Raw genomic sequence first — 16,684 nt, 5'->3', positions numbered from 1 at the left:
GCCACCACCGCCCGGCTCTGTTAGCTCTTTAAAAACATTAATGATACATTGACAGCTCTGACTAGCGAACACTTAAACTATCCTAGATTTTAACCTATTGTGTAACCCACAGGGAGGAGAGAACCTCTTCAGCCCCTCAGAATAGAACTGAGATCATCAGTGGTTGGGGTACCTCACCTTGACTGCCTAGGCTACACCGTTCCCCAAGGGGAGCAGAGATTAGAGCACACCAAATCCTTATGTCACCTCTGGCTCAGAGCTGTGGGTTTGGGTTCGGGTTCTTCCATGTAGGTCATAAGTCCACTACTCCCATGAATTCTTCAAACCTCAGATGATGTTACGTGAAGAGGCCAGAAGGGTCCTGAGTGAGGGCTTCCAGGAAGTATAAGCTGAGTGGAGCGGAAGGTGCAGACCAGCCAGGTGCACTAAGAAAACACTATCCTTTGGTCCTCTTGCTTGGGGTCTTCTGAAGTCATTAGGACACAGGCTCTTTGCCAGACTGCCCTAAAGCCTTACTTTCCTGCTGCAGAACAGGGACCAGAGATAGGAAAGAGATGGGGAAGACCCAAGTAGTTGTGCTCAGATGTCATCCAGGAGAGGGTGAGTAGATGTTCCCATGGAACTTGGTTGGAGCAAGACAAAAGGCTAAGTCCAAAAGCCATGGACTGTGCACTCTACATCTAACATGGGGTTGTCCAAGGGATTACAGTCTGTTCATAACTGAAAACCAAGGACACTGATTTATATCCATTCGATAAGGACTGTGGAGGGAGAGCTTGCCACTCAATCCCTTACAGTACATCTGAGGAAGCAGAAGAGACTCAAAGATAGTGAAAGATAAAGGGAGTGTGTCCCCCAAAGCCTGGGACCCTGGAATTGGGCTGGGGCCAAAGAACAGTCATGCTTGAAAGAGAACAAGACAGCTACGTGGAAGGTGGCCAGCTGCACACTCCGAATGGCAAACACAGGACCTACCTGAACTATGTTTAGAAAATAGTGTTTTGTGTTTCTTCCTCAGTTGCTCCAGCTAATTTTTTGGGACAGTCTCTCACTGTCCCTAGAGGTCAATGTCTTGCTAGTGGAGCCCTAGAAATCCTTTTCTAACTCTCAGTGCTCCCATTACAGTCAGGTGGCCTCTTTTTTTTTTTTTTTTGAGACAGTTTCTCTACAGAACCCTGACTGTCCTGAAACACACTGAGATCTGCCTGCCTCTGCCTCCTCAGTGCTGGGATTAGACCACTACTCCAGCTCTGTGTGTGTGTGTGTCTTCACACTTGCTGGAAGGATGCCCATTGGACCATCCCCAGCACCTCGTTTCTTAGTTTTGACTTTGGAGGGTGTTGGGGGTTTACTTGTTTGGGGTTCAAATCACCATTTTCAGTAGGTCGTGCGATGGCAGAACATGACGTTAACTCCATGAATGTGTGCACAGGGCATTACTAGTTACTGTCTGGGGGCTGAGGTGATCCAACAGACCTGAGATTGGAGCCCACACTCTGGAGATGTCTGTGTTTTGGCCTCTGCCCTTTAAACTGAGAGAGCTTTGGTGAACCCAAAGTTGTGCAAGTACCCAGGGTTTGAGCAGAGGACAGACAGACAGACCGGTTTGGTGACCTAGGTCCCTCCAGCTGAACTCTAGAGAAGACAGGAGACCATGAGCCCAGGAGATGGCAAACCCGAGAGTTTTTCAGCGGAGAGATGGGACTCACCTTGAACACTGGGCCTCCCAGTCTCTTCATCAGAAATAGGAAGTGATTATTTACTTAGTACTGGAGGGGAATGACACAATTTATGTAGCCCAGACTGGTATTAAACCTTTCACTTTTCTGCCTCTCAAGGCTGAGATTACAGGCATGTGGCACAAGCCAGTCCAGAGAAGCAGTCATATCATTACTTTTCAAGAGTAAAACAAGCCCAGAGGCTCGGCAATTTTGTGTTAGACTCTGAAGCCTGGACATTTCCCAGGCCTCGGGAAGTACCTTCCTAAGGCGGGTGTAGAGGGAGCGCGCAAGCCTCCCTGGGCCAGAGTGGGTGGGAGCCACCGTAGCTTTAATGGGCGGTTCTCTGGGAGCTTTGGGGTGTAGGGCGCAGCTGCCCAAGCGGGGTCCCCGGAAGCGCCCGAGGCCAAGCTGGCCGTGCGCATCCTCTGGGCTGGACCAGTAAAGGCGCAGTTGCTGGGCCCCACCCAACTAAGGCACTGGGCCTGGAGGGGGGCTCCCCCGCGTCGCCGAGGAGATGGCGCTGCATGTGCGTTGACTGCGCCCACGCCTCGAGGGTCCCATCACTGCGTCCTTCGACTCTCCTGGGAGAGAGAGCATGGAGCGCCCGGAGTCAGAGCTGATCCGGCAGAGCTGGCGGGTGGTGAGCCGCAGCCCTCTGGAACATGGCACTGTCTTGTTCGCCAGGTGAGAGCTGCGGGGCACTGGGGTGCGAGTGAAGGGGTGCCTAACCGTAGTGGGCTCGAGATTGCTTGGCTTGTCACTGATGGAGGAGAAACTGCCCGCCTGCTGTGGTGCTTCTGAGAGAGGGGTGTGTGCTCAGCGACAGGTGGTGCTGTCCCGGATAGCAGTAGCTCTTATCTGAACTGGTTGAGGTCCGATGGGGTCCTTTACCAGCACCCACAGTGTGGACAGGTAGATGCAATGCCCCGACTCTCCTCCCGTTATTATCTCAGTGTCCCGGGGCTAGTAAATGCAGGGCCACTCACAGGAGCTGGTCCGGTAGGAGGAAATGAGTGACTCAAAGGGCTAGTTAGGGTATGCAGGCACGTAGAACGGTAGAAGGGACCCCGTTCCCGCTCGAATGGAAGGAGACCATGTAGTCCTGGCCCAGGATAACTCAAGTCCAGCTACCAGTAAGATGAGAAAGCACAGGCTTAGGACCAGAGAAGCTCCAGGAGGGAGGCATCCAGTCTCACCCCCCCCCCCTCCGAGGGAGGGAGGGAGGGAGGGAGGGAGGGAGAGAGAGAGAGAGAGAGAGAGAGAGAGAGAGAGAGAGAGAGAGAGAGAGAGAGAGAGAGAGAGCCCACCCCACAGAAAGCCTGCTGGTTTTCAGCCTCACCTCAGGCTCTGTCACCAAAGGGCCACACTCCCTCATCGCAGCTCCCTAGGCCAGCTCAAAACTTTCAAACAGGACTTTACAAAGCCTCTCCCACATGGAAAGGGAATAAATTCAGTGACAAAAGAGTTACACAAAAATGCAAGCTCTCCCCAGCGAGGCTGAAGTTTTTTGGTTGTGCCAACTGTATTTTTCTAAACTCATTCCCCTGGATTCTGATACCCACTGTGGCTTTACTGTGTAACTTAAGGCAGCTTGCTTAACAAACTCTCTGAGCTTCTGTTTCCTCCTTTGAACTCACTGCTTAAATGTATGGGGGTGTGTGTGTGTGTGTGTGCTCAATCACAGTTAACCACATGGGAAATACTTAGTGCTCAGTAGTTCAAGGAGTGTGTTCTTGATGCTATTGCCCGTTTAAGCCGCCTTAGATACAAGGGCATTGAGAAGTTTTGATCCAAAAGGGAAGGTTCCTCCTAGATTTTGGTTTGAGATGCCTACCTGTCCCAAACTCAGCCTTCAATTGTTTAGGGAGGAGCTACTGTCTGCCAGGTAATGTGAGAGTCTGGGGACATAAGTGTGCTCTGTCTCTGGTCCTAAGCCTGTGCTTTCTCATCTGAGCTCTGAAGAGTGCTCAGAGAGAGGGGGGCATTGACTAAGCTGGTAGTGCCAGGCTGGGGGTGCACTGTGGCTTTCCTCTGGCCAGCCAGGGTCTGCTGCAGTTGCCGCTCACTGTGCTGATGACCTCTGCTCCTAACCCACAGGCTCTTCGCCCTGGAACCCAGCCTGCTGCCTCTCTTCCAGTACAATGGCCGCCAGTTCTCCAGCTCTGAGGACTGTCTCTCCTCTCCAGAATTCCTGGACCACATTAGGAAGGTGAGGGAGGGAGAGCCATGAGGTTTCAGATCTGCAGATCATTGTCTTAGCATAGAAAGAGGGACTTGGGATTAGCTTCTACACACACACACACACACACACACACACACACACACACACTGTGCCCTTTTCTCTGGGTTGGACCCAGCCTCCTCCCCAACCCTGTCTTCGAGCCAGCTGGACCCAGTCTAGTACTTTGCTCTCAGCCTTATCCTCTGGCTCCCATTGTATTGGTAGATCTTGACCCCTTTTGGGCTACCATCCTATGAAAAGTAGGCTGGGCTCATGATCCTCAAAGCACCTTAGTTTATCTTTGTTCCATGCAGGCAATATTGTTCTGCAGATATATCAAAGATTTTAAGATCCTCAAAAGAGAAGGGCTTCATGGGTGGGATTTCAGTAGTGAAGCCAGCACATACCGAACGCCTACTGTTTACAGACACTGGCCACCTGCCACCCTCTGATCCTGGACATCAGTGCTCTGAAAGCCTCCCTTGTTGAGAAGCCTGGGTGCTAGCCTGTGGTAGTAAGCAGGTAGGACTGTGCTGGGCCCTCTGTGTCCTTGACAGGTGATGCTAGTGATTGATGCTGCAGTGACCAACGTGGAGGACCTGTCTTCATTGGAGGAGTACCTGACCAGCTTGGGCAGGAAGCATCGGGCAGTGGGAGTGAGGCTCAGCTCCTTCTCGGTGGGTAGTGGGGTACTTTCTCATTCCAGAGCTCCAGACCTGCAGCTGCTGCTCTCTCCCAGTCCCAACCCATTGCCCCCTACCTCACGGCTGAGAGAAATACAGGGCTGTTCTAGTTACGTGCCCGTTATGTGACTGACTCAGACTTAACCTCTTTGAGCCTCAGAGTTCCCTTTAACATGGCTCCTTGAAGAACCATGAAGGCAGCTGGGTGGTGGTGGTGGTGATAGCAGTGACAGTGGCTGCTTTAATCCCAGACAGATGAACGTGTGAGTTTGAGGCCAGCCCGGTCTGCAGAGTGAGTTCCAAGACAGTCAGGGCTACCCAGAGAGACCTTGTCTTGCAAAAAGAAAAACCAAACCAAACCAAAACGACAACAATAACAACCACCACCACCAAAAGGGACCATGAAGGCTTAGCAGCCCTTGGCATCAGTTGGTTTGGTCAGCCTTCCATAGGTATCAAACTACCCTGAAAGTCCTCCCTTAAAGCAGTTTCTGAGTTCTGGTGGCTGGGCTCAGTTGGGCAGAACTTTTTTCTCTGGAGTCTGGTTGGAGTCATGTTTGTGTTGAGGTCAACTCCACCAGGGCTAGGATGTCTAAGGCGACCTGTGAGCTTTTAAACCTTCCTCATGCTAGCTAGGTCTCAGCAAGGAGTGCTACTCAGGCTGCTAACATGGAACATGAACCCCAGTGTTATAAAGCCTCTGCTGGCAACGCTGGCATTAATGTTCTTTTAATCAGAGCTGGTCACAAAGGTGACACATGTCACAGACAGCATCCTACCTCAGTCCCCTTATATTCTAGGCATGGCTTATGGGGAGCCCCTGCCTCGAAAGTCCCTAACCCCACTGTAGGAAATCTCTGTGTGTGGATGGTCCTGATTGCCTCTCCATCTGGGCATTTACACAATGCCTGGTGCTTAGGGGATATTCAGTAATATGTGTGGGATAAATAAACCTTGTGTGATAAGTCCTACTGTGTGTAGCTGCTACACTAAGTGCTTTTAACCAAAGCCAGAGTTTTGTTTTCTCTGTTTAGCTTATGAATCAGCTCAGAGGGGTAGGGTAAACTACTCCAGGTCATCCAGGATACGGAGTATTGGTTATAATCTTAACTCACACCTAGCTGGCTCCACAGCATGGGAGTTTTGATCTCATGACTGCTACTTTGCAATAAGGGAATCGGAGATCTGCAAGCACTGAGTTGGTTAAGTTGAGCAGACAGTATCCAGACAATGCGTAGGCCCCTCTCCTGAGGTAGTCACAAGTATCCACTGTACGTTATTTTCATATTAAGAGGGAAAGGTGGGCACAAGGGTGGCACTCAGGGCTTGCTTAACCAGCATGAGCCCTGCAAGGGAGAGAAAAGAACCCGTGTCCCTTTACTGGCATAGGGCTTCAGCTTTCTCACCTGAAAACGGAGTGATGCCGTCCTGCCTTCAGATGACTAGGTACCTCTTACCTCTGCAGACAGTTGGTGAGTCCCTGCTCTACATGCTGGAGAAGTGCCTGGGTCCCGACTTTACACCAGCTACAAGGACCGCCTGGAGCCAACTCTACGGAGCTGTGGTGCAAGCCATGAGCCGAGGCTGGGATGGGGAGTAAGAGACAAGCCAGTGCCCCTATCTATGTGTGTCTGTCTGTGATCTGCCTGTTGTAGTCTTAGCCTCTCCCTCAGGGTCTCTCTGTACCTTGGTCTTCATCCCCTTGGCCATCCTAGAGAGGTGATGGGAGAGGGTTCTGTCTCAGCTTCTGGTCAGCTGCAGGGAGGTGGATTTCCTTCCCTCATCCCCATAGATGTCCTGCTGCATGCCTGGTTAGCTCTCCCCAGGAGGCAGAACAATTTGGGTAGTGAGGTGGCATGGGGGTTCTTCTCGGAGAAGCTTTCTGCCAAGGTGAGGGAAAAGTGACTAGGCTTCTAGAATTTTCCACCTTGCCTGCCCAGTCTCTCTGATACTTCCCTGCCAAGCTGTTTACTTTCCAACAATGAAGAGGAGAGACTTTTTAGTGTTTCTGGGGATCTCAGGCAAGGGAAGCATAGAAGATGGCGTTCTTCAGTGGCATTGGGGCTCCCTGCTCAGACACCCCATACAAAACCTCTTGTGCTCTTGGTTCAGCATTTCTGGTGGAAGCACCCCAATATTCTTTTGGGGGAAACCTAACTGGCCAGCCATAATGGAGAGCCCAGAGGGCAAGGAGGAGGAGTGACCTCATCCCACATGGCCTGGAATTCTGGGGCTCTTCCTGCCACCTTATTGTAGCAGGGCTGAATCCTGTCTTCCCACCCTCTTCTGCTCACCCACCGCTCTCCAGCTGTGGGCCCCTAGCTCTGTGTTTAATGCTTGAGGTGGACTCGTGCCTGGGATGATGAGTGGGAGAGAATAGAGTAGGGAGGGCCCTTGTCCCCATCCCCACCCACCCACACTTTCTTGCTCTGTGCTGTGGCTTTATAAACTCACAAGAAATAAACATGTTCTGTGTGCTGACCCTACATGACTGGACCTTCTGTGGGCCTTGACCTGTGACCAGATGAAGCTACAAAGCACTGGGGCTAAGAACAAGATGGAGGAGGTGTAGGGTCAGCAGGCCCAAGGCCTGAGTGGGTGGGAAAGGAGGGGCTGGGAAGGGAGGCCGGGGCAATGGTGGTGGAGGAGCTGGGTACCTTGGGTCCAGACTAGCTACGAGGCCACCAGATCCAGTTCTTTTCTCTGGGCACACACCTGGACCAGCTTCCCTTGGAACATGTGGGACAGGGGACAGTTCCAACCTGGAGTCTGTGTGGCTCTTGAGACCATTTCCACACCTGCCACACGGATCTCCAGATAGCCACATGTTCCCCATGCTCAGACGTTCTCCATTAATGCAGAGTTCACAGTGACCTTGAACACGAGAAAATAGCCCTGGCCCTAAGTCGCCACTTAGAGAAGTCTCCCAGTCCCCAGCACTACCCATTTAGAACTTAAACGGGATCTAACCTTTTCTTGTGTTTGTGCTTGGGTGGTCAGTGCTGTGGTTTGAATGGGCTAGTTTTGAATGCCTGTTGCTAAGTCTACAGCAACTATTTTGAAGGCTGTGGGATCTGTAGAAAGTAGGGTCTGATTTGCCAAGGTAGGCACTAAGGGGTGGGCCTTTGTAGGTGGGAGCCTGCTCCCTAGTTCTGGTCCCACCCTTCCTGCTCACCACCTTCTGGTCACCACCTTCCTGGTCACCACCACCATATGAAGAAGCACCAGGACACGTACCATGGCCGTGAACTCTGCCATGATGGTCTGAAATCCTCCCGAATCAGGAGGCGGAATAAACCTCTCCTCCCGTGTTGTTTTTGTCAACAGAGTAACACAAAGATAATGAGCTATGACTGACAAACAGCACGTATTCCTTGAGGGAGTAATCCATGGGTCTAGGGTGTGAGACCCCACAGACCAGTGGTGACAGTGACAGCCTAGGGCATGACAGAGCAGCACAGCGTGAAAAATGACCATTGTCTGAGCACGTCGGTTAGTTCCCTAGAGGCTTCAAGGCTCCATGGATGGGCCTATAACTGACCTGGGAACAGAGTCTTAGGGTAGCTACCCTGGCTTGGGGGCTTCTCAGTGTAGATGGGTGGCAAGCTGGTGGCAGCTGGATTTGGTGGCAGCTGGGTTTTGCATGCTCTCAGCTGGGCAGTTTTTTCTGTTCAGCCTGGATGGCAGGGATTGGGGGCAGCGGGGCTGCAGACATTGTTCAGCAGCCTGCTAGGAATGTTGTATGCACTGTTACGCAGAAAGCATTTTCTCCAGCCAGCAGGCTGCAGCAGGGTGGGATATCGTCCCGTCATATAACTTAATGACAGCTTAGACTCTGTGATCTATGCGGGCCTAATGCTCCCAGGCATCTGATGCCCACACAGGTGACTGGGGTAACCCGCTTGGTAAAAAAACACCCTTCTCTGGCCCATGTCTTGAGCCACCATGTATATATAGGTGCTCTGCTTCAAATATATTACTATTCTCTCTCTCTCTCTCTCTCTCTCTCTCTCTCTCTCTCTCTCTCTCTCTCTCTCTCTGTGTGTGTGTGAGAGAGAGAGAGGGAGGGAGAGAGAGAGAGAGAGATAACTATCCCTCTTCCTTCTTTCTCCGGCTCCCACTCCTTTTTGGTTCCTTAGTTAGCAAAATTCTTCAAAAGAATAGCCTTCCAGCTGCTGAGTGGGACTCTACCATGGGCAGATTTTGTCTCCACTCTGCTCTGATGGAAGCCACCAGTGACTTCCATCTTCCTCGGTTTAGGAGCCATGCCTTCCGTAGCCTTCAGCTAGCTCTTCCTCTCAGCGGGACTGAGGGTTGATCACTTCTTCATGTTTAAACTTCTTAGGGAAAAATCACAACCAGCTGTGAAAAGCGGAGTCTCAAGTCCACAGGGACCTCATCTGGCATCACCTCGAGGTTGGCCTTGCCCTGCTTTCTCTTTGCTAGAGAGTCTCTAAGCAAGGGTCTGGGTTCTTCACCTTGCTGATCTTCCTTAGGTGTTTCTAGATAGACTGTTTACATTTGGACTCCAGAATATGAGAGCATCACCTCCTCCAGACCAGATTGGGATTCCAGGTCCCCTGAGGTCTCAGAGTCATGGCTCTGCATCTGGTCCATACTTTGCATTTGTCTAAGCCTTTTAAGTCTTTCCATCTCTGCCAGATCCTTCCCCTCTTTTCTATTCCATTGTCTCATGGGAGAACTCTGTTGTCTGTTGACAATAGGACCAGCATCCTCTACTTGGCTGATGCCCTGGGGTTCTCTGCTGTGAGTGGTGAGCCCTGAGGTTCCCTCCTTCCTCTCTGAGGCCCTTCTGGTACTCACTATTGCTTCTTCCATCTCCTTGTAGATGCTTCACTCCTCCTCCTGTTGGCTCAGCTTCCGAGCCTCCTCCTCATCTGAGCTTGCTCCCTTTCCAGTCTTGGTCTTTTCCTTGCTTAAATATCATCCCAACTGCCCCTGAGGTTTATTTATTTATTTATTTATTTGAGACAGGGTTTCTCTGTATAGCCCTGGCTGTCCTGGAACTCACTTTGTAGACCAGGCTGGCCTCGAACTCAGAAATCCGCCTACCTCTGCCTCCCAAGTGCTGGGATTAAAGGCGTGCGCCACCACGCCAGGCTGCCCCTGAGGTTTAAAGGTTCCCAGCCTAACTTCCTCATCCACCAAGTGGTATCTCAGATGCAGCATGAGAAGATGCAGCATGCTCCAGGCATCTATTCCCAGCCTTCTTTACTGCCTATGTCACTATTGCCAAGTATTCTGGCTAACATCTTAGAGCTGTCCTGGCTTCTGGATTTCTCTCTGACTCACCTCTCTCCACACATGAATCTTCAGCCCCGATGATGGCACATTATACCACTTTTCTCTTTATTCTCGGCTCTATCCTAGTTAAGTTACTATATCTCCTCCCACAGAGAGTCCCAGTTGGGATTTCTGCCCCCTGAGGTCCACAGTAGTCACCTCAGAACACGAGGGCAGCCTTGGTGACCTTGGAGCTGAGAAGGGGAAGAGGAGATACTGTTCTGTGGGTGCAGAGATGAAAGGTTGTGAATATGGCTGGAGTGATGGCTGTACATTATGGTAAATCTATTTGACAGCGCCTAGGTGTATACTTAAAGAGTGATTAAGATAGCAGGGCTTGGTGGCACACACTGGCAATCCTAGAGCTCAGAAGACTGAAGAGCTGAACTACAGAGCTGGGCCAATTGGAAAATAAAAAATGTGGGCTGGAGAGATGGCTCAGTGGTTAAGAGCACTGTTTGCTTTTTCAGAGGTCCTGAGTTCAATTCCCAGCAACCGCATGGTGGTTCACAACCATCTGAAATGGGGTCTGATGCCCTCTTCTGCCATGCAGGTGAACACGCAGATATACAGATTTTTTTTTAAAAAATGTGTATCTTATCTGATAAAATTAAAAATTACAAAAGATCACTCTTCTCAGAATCCCTGGTAGCCTCCCACATCACCAGGAAAAAGTCTGAAGTCCTAACAGAATCCCACAAGGACCCCTGCCCTCTCAGAACCTGCCTTGGCCCTCTCCTTCCTTGCTCGCTCTGCTCCCGCCCCTCCAGCCTTCTCACTACTCTTTGAGCCCTGTGCTTTGTCTTGTAGACCCCATACTCTTCCTACACCCCGTCCCCAGGAGCTTACCCTGGATTCCATAAGGGCAAAAATACCCTCCCGTCTCCAGTCAGTCCCTTCTCTCATCTTGTTCTGTTCTTTCTTCAAAGCACTTATCCCTGCCTGACATCCCATTATGTAACAGGTTTGTTTATTGCGCTTGGAACCTTCTATTGCCTAGGAATGGGCAGGCTGTCATGAAAACCACTCTGGGCTGTGTTTAGAGAAGAGAGAAGAGGCGATTCCTTAAACAGTTGCTGAAGCTGACAAAGTAGAAGGGGCCCTGAGGCCCAGGATGGGGCTCTTGGGACCAAATAACAGTCATATTTATTGCAGAGTAAGATCCACACGACAGGATTTGTGCCCTTCACTCACTCCTAGCCTGGGCTAATGAGGTCTGCAGGAGTATGCGGTGCCTGATACACTCAGCTAGGGTTTCTGTAACACAGAGGTCACCAGGGACCACCCCAGAACCTTTGGTCCATCTAGGAGACTCCCACTTGTAGCTGGCACGAAGGCTTGGGTGATGCTGAACTGCGCGTTGTCAGTGCCAAGGGGCTGGCAGATGTTCAGAAACAGTTTCGGTTGGGCAGAGCTGGGAGTTTGTCTTCTTGGAATCCCTGCTCCCCCATGTCCCAGGGCCTCCCACAGAGTGACCTAGAAGCCTGCAGCTGAGCCAGCAGGGATGTTCCTTAGGACAGACCTGAAGCGCCTGCAGAGAGACAGCAGGGGTAGGGTGGTCAAGAGCTGCTTCTACCTGTTCTGGGTTTGACAGCTTCTAGGTCTTCCTGCTCCTCTCAGGCTGATGGTGCCCAGTATGGCATGTGCCTGGGTGCTACAGTGCCCTGTGGGCACAGCCCAGTGACTGGCATTCTAGGTACCAAGCCTCCTCCCTCTTCCCTTGTTCTTAGTCCCACCCCTAGTCAGATACACCCATCGCCCAGGCCCCTCACCCCATCCCCCGCCCCGTCCTCTATGCCTGCTAAGTAAGATGATCTGATCTCGCACCCAAGCATCCCCCCCACTTTGGGCTACTCATCCCCCTCCATGCAATCTGTCTTCTAGTCTTTTGGTGTCCATCTAAGCAATGCCCCCTGAAAGGGTGGCAGACTCACCGAATGCCCCAATGTCTGCAAGCTGGAGGTTTGTAGTCCCCAAGAAGAGACCTCTGAGAAACAGTTGACACTACAGGAGTTTGTGGGATGCAGGTCCCTCTCTTGCAGCAGCTCAAGCCCACTAAGCATAGTCATCAGGCTCTGCCCCTCCTGCCCTTAACACCCCCTTTTCCTGAAATAGCCTTGAAAGCACTTGGTACACAAGGGATGGACAGGGACAGCAGGAGAGGGCCTAGACTCATGCCCTGACTCATGCTGCAGTGGGCTTTGAACCCACACCCACAGGTGGGTCAAGTGCTTAAGGAGATGGCTCTGTAGGAGTGGTGGCAGTGAACAGCTAACCTGAGATGGCTATAGTCTGTCTCCACGGGGAGCTGCCATGGGAGAGGCCTTCTCACCCCAACCTACCCTTGTCCTACCACAGTTGATTCTGCTCTACACAGCATGCTGAACTCAGGTCTTCCTCCTGGGAATGAAGTGACTCCCTAGTGTCAGCCACATGGGAGAAGAAGAGCAGCACTCATGTCTCCTAGCCCAGAGGTATGTTGCCTGGCAGGGAACTCTTCTTGTCACAAGTGCAAGAGCTTTACTTAAGCCACGGCTTGTCCTCTCCAGGCCTGCATGACTGCCTCCAACTCTCCCTGAAACCCACCATCTCTATAGATTACCTCTCTTCTGTATCCCCAGGTATATAGGCCTGAGCCCTGCTTGTGATTCTACCTGGGGGTGTCCACCTGAAATCTAACCTATCTGTTGGCCCAGCTCAGCCCTCAGCCAGGTGTATGACTGCTTCAGTGGTCTCTGGGGTGGCATTCACTTGCTGCACAGGAAGGAGGCAGAGTCACTTCCTGTCTCTCTCCAACCAACTGGCAAGTTATCAGTCCTTCCCTTCCTTCCACCCCCTCCACCTTGAGCTGGTGTCAGGAAGGTCCTGGGGCGGGTAAAGGGATCCCAGCAGAGTCAGCAATAGACTAAGGTAAGAGTGTAACCAACAGTGAGGTGTGTGCTGCCTCAGCCTGGTGACGTCGGGGTTATCCCTTAACAACTCTGGTTCCCTGTAGGTGGAGAAGGCCCTGTGGGCCCTGAGGCAGAGGCACAGGCCAGCAGAGGTTAGGAGGACTTGTTTATTCAAGGCACAGTCATACATTAATAACAAGAAGGTTCAGTATTCTGGCACATTCCTTTAGTGGTAGTAGCTGTGATTAGTCCACATCCTTCCAGGCCCCCCAGCCCCCCAAGGATGCAATGCTGTTGATAGGCACTTTGCTTCCAGAGGCAGCTTAGGGACAGGCAGGCAGGGGTGAGGCTGCTCTAAGCCTGGTAAGAGTCCCCACTCTGAGAGGCTCTGTGTCATTCTGGGTCTCCTGGGAGACATCACCCTCCAGAAGGGATCAAAGTGATGGACTGAGCATGGGGCCAGGGTGTGGTGATGACCAATAGGCTGGGATAGCAGATGCTGAGGAGAGCCTCTAGTGACCTTGCAAACTCAAGGTCTAGCCAGGTGGACACTCCTGGAAGAGCAGAGTGGGATCTACCACTTGCCCAACATTGGCATCAGAACCAGGCTGCATCTGACCCAGATTCAGAGGGGAAAGGCCCTCCAGCCATCCTGCCCTACTGTCTACAGGATCCCTTGTACCTGAAGCTTTCATGGACTACAGTGGGTCAGGGTAGGAGGGAGGGCCAGCAGCAGCAGAGAGGGCTGCAGGGATCTGGGGCAGGTGCCAGCAAGCAGCACCCAGAGAAGAGGCCCCGATCTAGGTTCTGGTTGCATTCCAAATCACTACATGCCAAATACACAATGTGGGGTGTGGGGGTGGACTCCCCACTTTGAGCAGAGCTAGATGTTGGGCCTGACCACTCAGCTATGAAGAAGTTCTTTCCCTCATTGATGAAATCCCCGGGGTGAGGGCCTCGGCATACTGGAGTGCATAAGGGCCTGGCTGAACATAGTTCTATCTTTATTCCAAGTTTGACACGGACTGGAGGTAGCCTCTTTCCCAGCTGACTCAAGCTCTCAGCAAAGATCACCCATGCTAGCGTGTGGGGCCAAGAACTGCGGTATGACTCTACCTGCTCCTTGAGCAACTGTTTCTGCTCTGGAGTGAAGCTTGGAACTGCCTACATGGCTGGAGTGGGAGCAGAGACCAGGCCAAGTGATCTGTTTTCAGGGCAGCCATGGGTGGAGACACTTGGAGCTGAATGAGTCTGGACGCACCTGCAGTGAATAGGCAGCAAGGAGGAACCCAGATATCTGGGGAGGAACTTCAGGGGCGACAGACCCCTTGGTTCAGGTGGCTCAGGCTCCATGGCGGTCCTGACAATGCTTTATTTCAAGAGGCAGAAGTTGGAACACCTCAGGAGGGGGCCGAGGTGCTGAGCATTTCCGGGGCTTGCTCCTCCAGCCAGAGGCTTGCCTATCAGAAGGGTCTTCTCTGTAGGGGGGGTGGGGTCATCCATCACTCCTCCCCTGAATAACCCTGGTAGGCCTGGGGTGACACCACCTCTGTGCGAAGCATCCATAATTCCTGAGCCAATATCACACTAGAGGCCAGGCATGGCAGCGTGAAAGAGGAAGAATCCTTCTGAGGGTAGGGGATGGCCAGTGCTTTCAGTTTGCAGCCTGTGCTGTCACCACTCTTGGCCATGCTAGAGCACAACACTCACATACATGGGGCAGAGGGTGTCTTGATGGCTACCTCTAGGCTCTGGGATCTTTTCATTTATCCTTGGGACAGAGAGATGTGTGTCTGATTTCCATGGCCCAGTTTTGGAGAGAAGACCTTGCTTCCTGAACTCCTCGATGCCACCCCTACACACACACACACACACACACACACACACACACCCTTAAATCAACCAGCAAGGATTCAGCATGGTTTTCTTTACCACATGCATGTAGGTCTCCTTTAATGAGCCTGAGTAGCTGTCCCAGCTACCATGATCAGTAGATAGCAGAGCAGAGAAACAGAGAAGGCCTCAGGCACTTCCCAGGCTTGTCCCAGCGGCCCCTTGATCAGAGGGTGAAGTAGAGTTTCTAGATGCTCTGTAGGGAAACCTGTGACGAGACAGCCACCGGTGCCTTGTTCACAAGGCCCAGTGCACATACCTTTTTCTGCTCAGACTGCAGTGGAGGATAGGGGTCTGGAGCAATCCTTGATGGGCAGCTGGAGTGGGGTAGGGATGGTGAACCCCCAGGAAGCTGTCAGTGGGCTTCATCCTACCTCTTCCCGTACGCACACTCTCATCAGCTTGACCCCAGCAAGACACACAGCAGACAATCTCTTGTGTCCTGGGCTTTAGATACCACTCCCAGAAACATGGTATAAGCCCCCTTCACCCCATTCTTCCCTTTCCGGCTGGTCAGCAGATTAGGCTCTGCACAGGACCACAGGGTGGCAGATGTCTCCATCAGGAGCTGCCCAAAGTCTGTGGAAGGAAACTCCTTACTGCCTCCCCCTGTCAGGCTCTCCCCTTGACCCCGGACTGGAGTCCTCATCAGTGACTCTGGCCCTCCAGTTCCAGCCCTTCCTGGAACTGGGCTGAGTCCAGCTCCCTTGCAAAGCCCCTCAGACCGCTCTCTTCTTCTCCCTCTTCTGGCTGGCTGTTGATGGTGCCGTAGGTGTGCCGGGCTGGGGAGGAGGCGGGGGTCAGGTTCAGCTCTGGCTCCTGTAGCACGGTGGCCACGTACAGCTGCTCGGGACAGAGAAAGGAAGGGGAGATGAGGCACTGTCATAGCAGAATCAAGGGTAGGGTACACCCTCTCTCCTCATATCCTACCTGGTCACCTCTTCCTGCCCTGCCCCCAGCAGGTTTGTTCTTTCTCTGCCTTGTTCTTTATCATTGAATGAACTCCAAGAGATGAAGCCTGTTCGCTACCTTGGAGTTGCCAGGGTTAGTTTAGTGGCAGGCAGGCTTCTTGACTCCTCATTTACACATTATCTGTTCCCAGGAGAAAATAGCCTCCATTGACCAGCTAGAATGTTTTGTTGCAGCTGCATGTCAGAGATTCAAAACTGAGTGTGCTAGCTGGCTAGTGTCACATTGAAGGCTGGTTTCAGGAATGCCAGGGAAGGCATCTGATTAGAGAGACACAGGGAGTACCAGGGGAAGGAAGGGGCATCCTGTCGCCTCTTGCAATGGCTTTTAATCTCCTCTCTACTTTTAAAATTCAGTAATTACAAGATAGACTGAAACTTTTTCCATACTCCAGTATAAACAGACAGCTTCAGGTGGTGAGGGGACAGTCCTGTGAAACACCTAGACACATGCATAGTGCCAAAGCACACACACCGTAGACATTTTGACTATAAAAAAGGAAATGGTAGCTGAACAGTGGAAAAAACCAGGTGGCATACCCAGTGGTCTCATCAGCGCCACCCACAGGAATGAATGGGATATTACATATCTCCAAGTTGACGCACTGGACTTTAGGATACATTATAGCTCCAGCATTGAACTTGGAGCCTCTCAAGCATCCAGCTTTCAGGGAATGGGGAAGGGAGGGAAAGGTGGGGGCATTCTGCAGGGCTGGCTGTAGTCTTTCCGAGTCCTAATCTAGCATAGATACTCAACAGGTTCTGGATCTAGGCCAGTTATAAAAGATGAGTAACGAGGGCTATGTGAATACGGGTAGTCAAAAAGATCAAAATTCATACATGTGGCAGCACACTGCCCATTGCACAGGTTATAAAATTGTATGTACAATGGAATTTCATTTTAACAAAAAATCCACATATACATATAGAATTTCATATGTGTATATATAAGCACAAACTATTTGGAAGAGATACACGCATCTATAGGTATCTCGAAAAATGT

At 51.7% G+C, this 16,684-nt stretch overlaps 2 protein-coding genes across 6 annotated transcripts in view; one reads left to right on the top strand and one right to left on the bottom strand.

Moving 5' to 3' along the window:
* Positions 1-2,059: 2,059 nt before the first annotated feature.
* On the top strand, positions 2,060-7,037 carry Ngb (neuroglobin). The gene is made up of 4 exons (XM_021179599.2): positions 2,060-2,405; positions 3,819-3,930; positions 4,500-4,619; positions 6,091-7,037. Exons 1-4 carry the CDS (start codon positions 2,317-2,319, stop codon positions 6,223-6,225), a joined length of 456 nt encoding a protein of 151 aa, XP_021035258.1. The 5' UTR covers positions 2,060-2,316; the 3' UTR covers positions 6,226-7,037.
* A 6,002-nt stretch (positions 7,038-13,039) lies between these two features.
* Positions 13,040-16,684, bottom strand: part of Tmem63c (transmembrane protein 63C) — a 68,058-nt gene continuing 64,413 nt past the window's right edge. For all 5 annotated transcript variants that reach the window (XM_029484268.2, XM_021179426.3, XM_029484270.2 and 2 more), the window contains one exon: positions 13,040-15,556. In XM_029484268.2, coding sequence (XP_029340128.1) covers positions 15,362-15,556 — 195 coding nt within the window. In that variant the 3' untranslated portion in view covers positions 13,040-15,361. The remainder of the gene's footprint in view (positions 15,557-16,684) is intronic.

The sequence above is a fragment of the Mus caroli genome, unplaced genomic scaffold (assembly GCF_978045245.1).
Source record: "Mus caroli unplaced genomic scaffold, Mus_caroli_1 scaffold_14, whole genome shotgun sequence".
Classification (NCBI taxonomy): Eukaryota; Metazoa; Chordata; class Mammalia; order Rodentia; family Muridae; genus Mus; species Mus caroli.
This window is presented reverse-complemented; position numbering and strand designations above follow the sequence as displayed.

Coding starts and splice junctions, on each gene's coding strand:
- Ngb (XM_021179599.2), top strand. CDS start 2,317: ATGGAGCGCCCGGAGTCAGAGCTGATCCGGCAGAGCTGGCGGGTGGTG. Junction 3,931..4,499: donor TCCTGGACCACATTAGGAAG/GTGAGGGAGGGA, acceptor TGTCCTTGACAG/GTGATGCTAGTGATTGATGC. Junction 4,620..6,090: donor TGAGGCTCAGCTCCTTCTCG/GTGGGTAGTGGG, acceptor TTACCTCTGCAG/ACAGTTGGTGAGTCCCTGCT.